This window comes from Priapulus caudatus, unplaced genomic scaffold (assembly GCF_000485595.1).
Source record: "Priapulus caudatus unplaced genomic scaffold, Priapulus_caudatus-5.0.1 Scaffold312, whole genome shotgun sequence".
Taxonomy (NCBI): Eukaryota; Metazoa; Priapulida; class Priapulimorpha; order Priapulimorphida; family Priapulidae; genus Priapulus; species Priapulus caudatus.
In genome coordinates this window covers 48,466-51,703 of record NW_014577373.1, presented here as the reverse complement: position 1 = coordinate 51,703, position 3,238 = coordinate 48,466, and the positions used below count along the sequence as shown (strand labels likewise).

The 3,238-nt window shown below is 37.7% G+C and overlaps 1 protein-coding gene across 4 annotated transcripts in view; it reads left to right on the top strand.

Annotated features, from left to right (window-relative positions):
• The first annotated feature begins 1,514 nt into the window (after positions 1–1,514).
• The window catches only part of LOC106808901, a 27,539-nt gene continuing 25,815 nt past the window's right edge, over positions 1,515–3,238 (top strand). For 3 of the 4 annotated variants that reach the window (XM_014811812.1, XM_014811809.1, XM_014811813.1), the window contains exons 1-2: positions 1,515–1,712; positions 1,888–1,986. Coding sequence is in view for 1 of the 4 variants with exons in the window: in XM_014811808.1 (XP_014667294.1) it covers positions 1,922–1,986 (65 nt within the window). In the remaining 3 variants the exon portion in view is untranslated. The remainder of the gene's footprint in view (positions 1,713–1,887; positions 1,987–3,238) is intronic. The other variant, XM_014811808.1, reaches the window with a different exon arrangement.

Sequence of the window (3,238 nt, the reverse complement as noted above, 5' to 3'; positions counted from 1 at the left end):
GTTAGGGTTAGAGAGTAGGCGTAGGCGACTCCCTAGACTCGTTAGTGGAGTAGGCGAGGTACGACCCGGCATATTAGATAGTACCAGCAGAGCATATAAATCACGTTGATTTATATATGCTCTGGTATACCAGGATACATTCCGGCAGTATCCTGGGCGGAATGTATATATCAAAATTATAGACCCTCTCAGCGTCAGTGTGTACAGTGCAGCCGCGTGAGGAATGGCGGCCGCCAGCGTATGTTGCACATAGGATTTGGACGGAATTTACAGGAAACTGTCGGCAATAATAGGTGAAAGAGAGTATAGAAACATTAAGAATTTGGTAGTAAATAGATTTCGTATTTATTTAGCATTATATATTTTATTGAAACGCTTCAAGTGCATGCCTGTGGTGCGGGGGTTGTACATGGAACGCGCACCGGGTAACACCATATCAGAGGGGGTGATTTTAATTTTGCTAGTTATAATTTGTTTATGTCACTATATATACTATTCCACCCAATTTCGAATTCCAAATACCGGCCGGTAGTGGACAAATAAGCCAGTTTGTAATGATAATGTGCGCATGCGCGAACTTTTCCACGAACTCTTCTATATGTTAGGTCATTTGTGAAAAACAATATCACGACCGCACAGTAACACACACATCAGAAGTAGATAATAGGGAAATTATCTAAATCCCTATTATCTACTTCTGTTGTACATGCATGCATCTGTGTACATCTCTGTACCTCTGTACATGCATCTCTGTACATGCATCTGTGTCGTACGCAGTACACTGTTATTTTCAGGGAGTTATATTAACTCAACTAGGGGGGTTAAAATGACTCTAAAGAGAGGAGTTAAATATGTAGAGTTACTTTGACTCCCAAAATGGAGTACATTTCACTCCAACTTGAATTCCGAGTTAAATTGAATGTACTCTCTGCTGGAGTGATTTTAACTCTCTTAAAATATATTATTCTATCAATTTACATTTAACTCCATATTAAGGAGTTATATTTTTACTCTTGTCACTGCACATACGGAGTTAAAATAACTCCATCTCTGGAGTACGATCATTGGAGTTATAATAACTCTACCAAGAGAGTTAGGGTTAGGGTTATAGGGTTAGGGTTGTCAATCATTAATCATTAATCATTAATGATATCAAAGTCATCCATCTATGCCACATGCAAAGCACGTGAAAATTTGGATCGTTCTTGTGGTTACGGCCGATGTGACTCAACAACAAATTAAGAGAAAGTGATACAAATCCAATGCAGAGATTACAACGAAAAGGTATTTTCGTCAAAAGCCGCGCGTTGCGTTCGGCTGATCACAATGCAACACAACACAAAACCTCTAGCGATTCAGCAGCTAGAGAAAATTTTAGGCCACGCCCCTCCCTCTACGCCCGTGTTCACGGTAGCGTAACCCTGCAGCTAAATTCTATTCATTACATTATTCATCTTTTTTTCCCTTTTTTTTCTTTTCTAACGTTATAGGGTTAGGGTTAGACTTAGGGTTAGGCTTAGGGTTAGGGTTAAGAATCTGGATTACTAGGATCTATTAAAAAAATAAATAAAAAAATAAAAAATTATGAATAATGTAATGATGAAATAAAGGTCATGACCTGCGATGTCGACATCGACCCATTTTTCAGAGCGGTAACACTGATCGATTCTGCTCGCTCGAGTAGCGGAGCTATATCACTGATGGCATTTAAGGTAAGTGGCAATTATTATCTTTTTATTCTTTAAAGTAGGCTTTTGAAGTTTTGTGATACAGAGAAAGAAACTGAATTAGTCAATTGTCTAAATATGTCCACGTTTCAGTGGCAGTGTCACGTTCCACGGACCGGTCCAGTGTTGTCACGGGTTTGCACGGTTCGTTTATTTTCAGGTATAAATGGATTTCGAAATACAAGGCTGCATGCATGCAATTGGTTGTTGCTGGTGTGAGACAAGAGAAGAGGTTATACAAAAGCTCGTGGAATATGAGGTATACAGATAATTAAAACACGTTAGCAAACCCCGCTTCCCGCCTAAAAGTGGCGCCTTCCCGCCCCATCAAACTGCATGATTCAAGGCTTATACTTATAGGGGGCCTTAAGTTATAGGCTTAGAATGTAATAAAATTAAGCTTTTAACACGTTGAATGCCATCGGGTAAACAATGTCAATGGTCTTACCACCCTGTGCCGAGCGTTTTTCCCTGTTTTAGATCGTAATTCATCTCGTGAATTCATCGTAGTTTGGTATACCGGAATTAACGTACCCTGGCACTAAATACTACTATCTAATATGTAGGGGTGTAACGATATACCGGTATATCGGTATATTGCAATATATGTTGAAAACTCGATATATCGCAATAAAACAACTTCCGGATATCGATATTTTACGATACGGTGGTATAACAAGAAATAAATTACTTGACACTTGCCTTTATGTCTATATTGTTAATGGGCTCGAAAATTATGCACTGGCGGTGTATATATTACGAAAGCGCAATGCCTGCACGACGCATACAGTATTACTGGTAAGCGACCACTGCACGGAGCACTGCGCGGTGCTACTGCGCGGGCAGTGTGAAAGTTATATTATATATATAATATATAATATTATATATATATTTATTTATTTATTTATTTATAAGGCATATAGCAATAGGTATAGCATATAGCATACATGCATAGGCCTACATATAATACTAATTATTGTATATAATAATTAATATAGCATATTAATATTATTGACAACCAGGCTGTGTTGTGAATAACGTCAAATTAATATACTACTACTACGGTACCGTACTAGTACTGCCTAGGCTATTCTTTAATATATATATATATATATATAATATATATTAATATATATATATATGAATCGATAGATGAAAGATTATATGATAATAGATAAAACGTTATCTGCGGACAGAATTATTCGGTCTAAGGTAAATATATAGCATATGTCTAGCCATACATTATATAGGCCTACATATAGCTTATATGATATAGCAAATATATAGCATATATAAGGATTACTATCATATAGCATATACCAGACAGCACAACAGCACCAGGTCAATATTGGCCAATATCGCGTTAATCTTCAGCACCATAATATTGGCCCAATATTGGTTGATAATATTGGCCCGACATTGCCAATATCGGCCTGACTCCCGGCTTGCCACCTTGGCCGAATCGGCGTTAACTGGCTCAGTGGGCAGAATAATAGCATCGAGCTAAAATT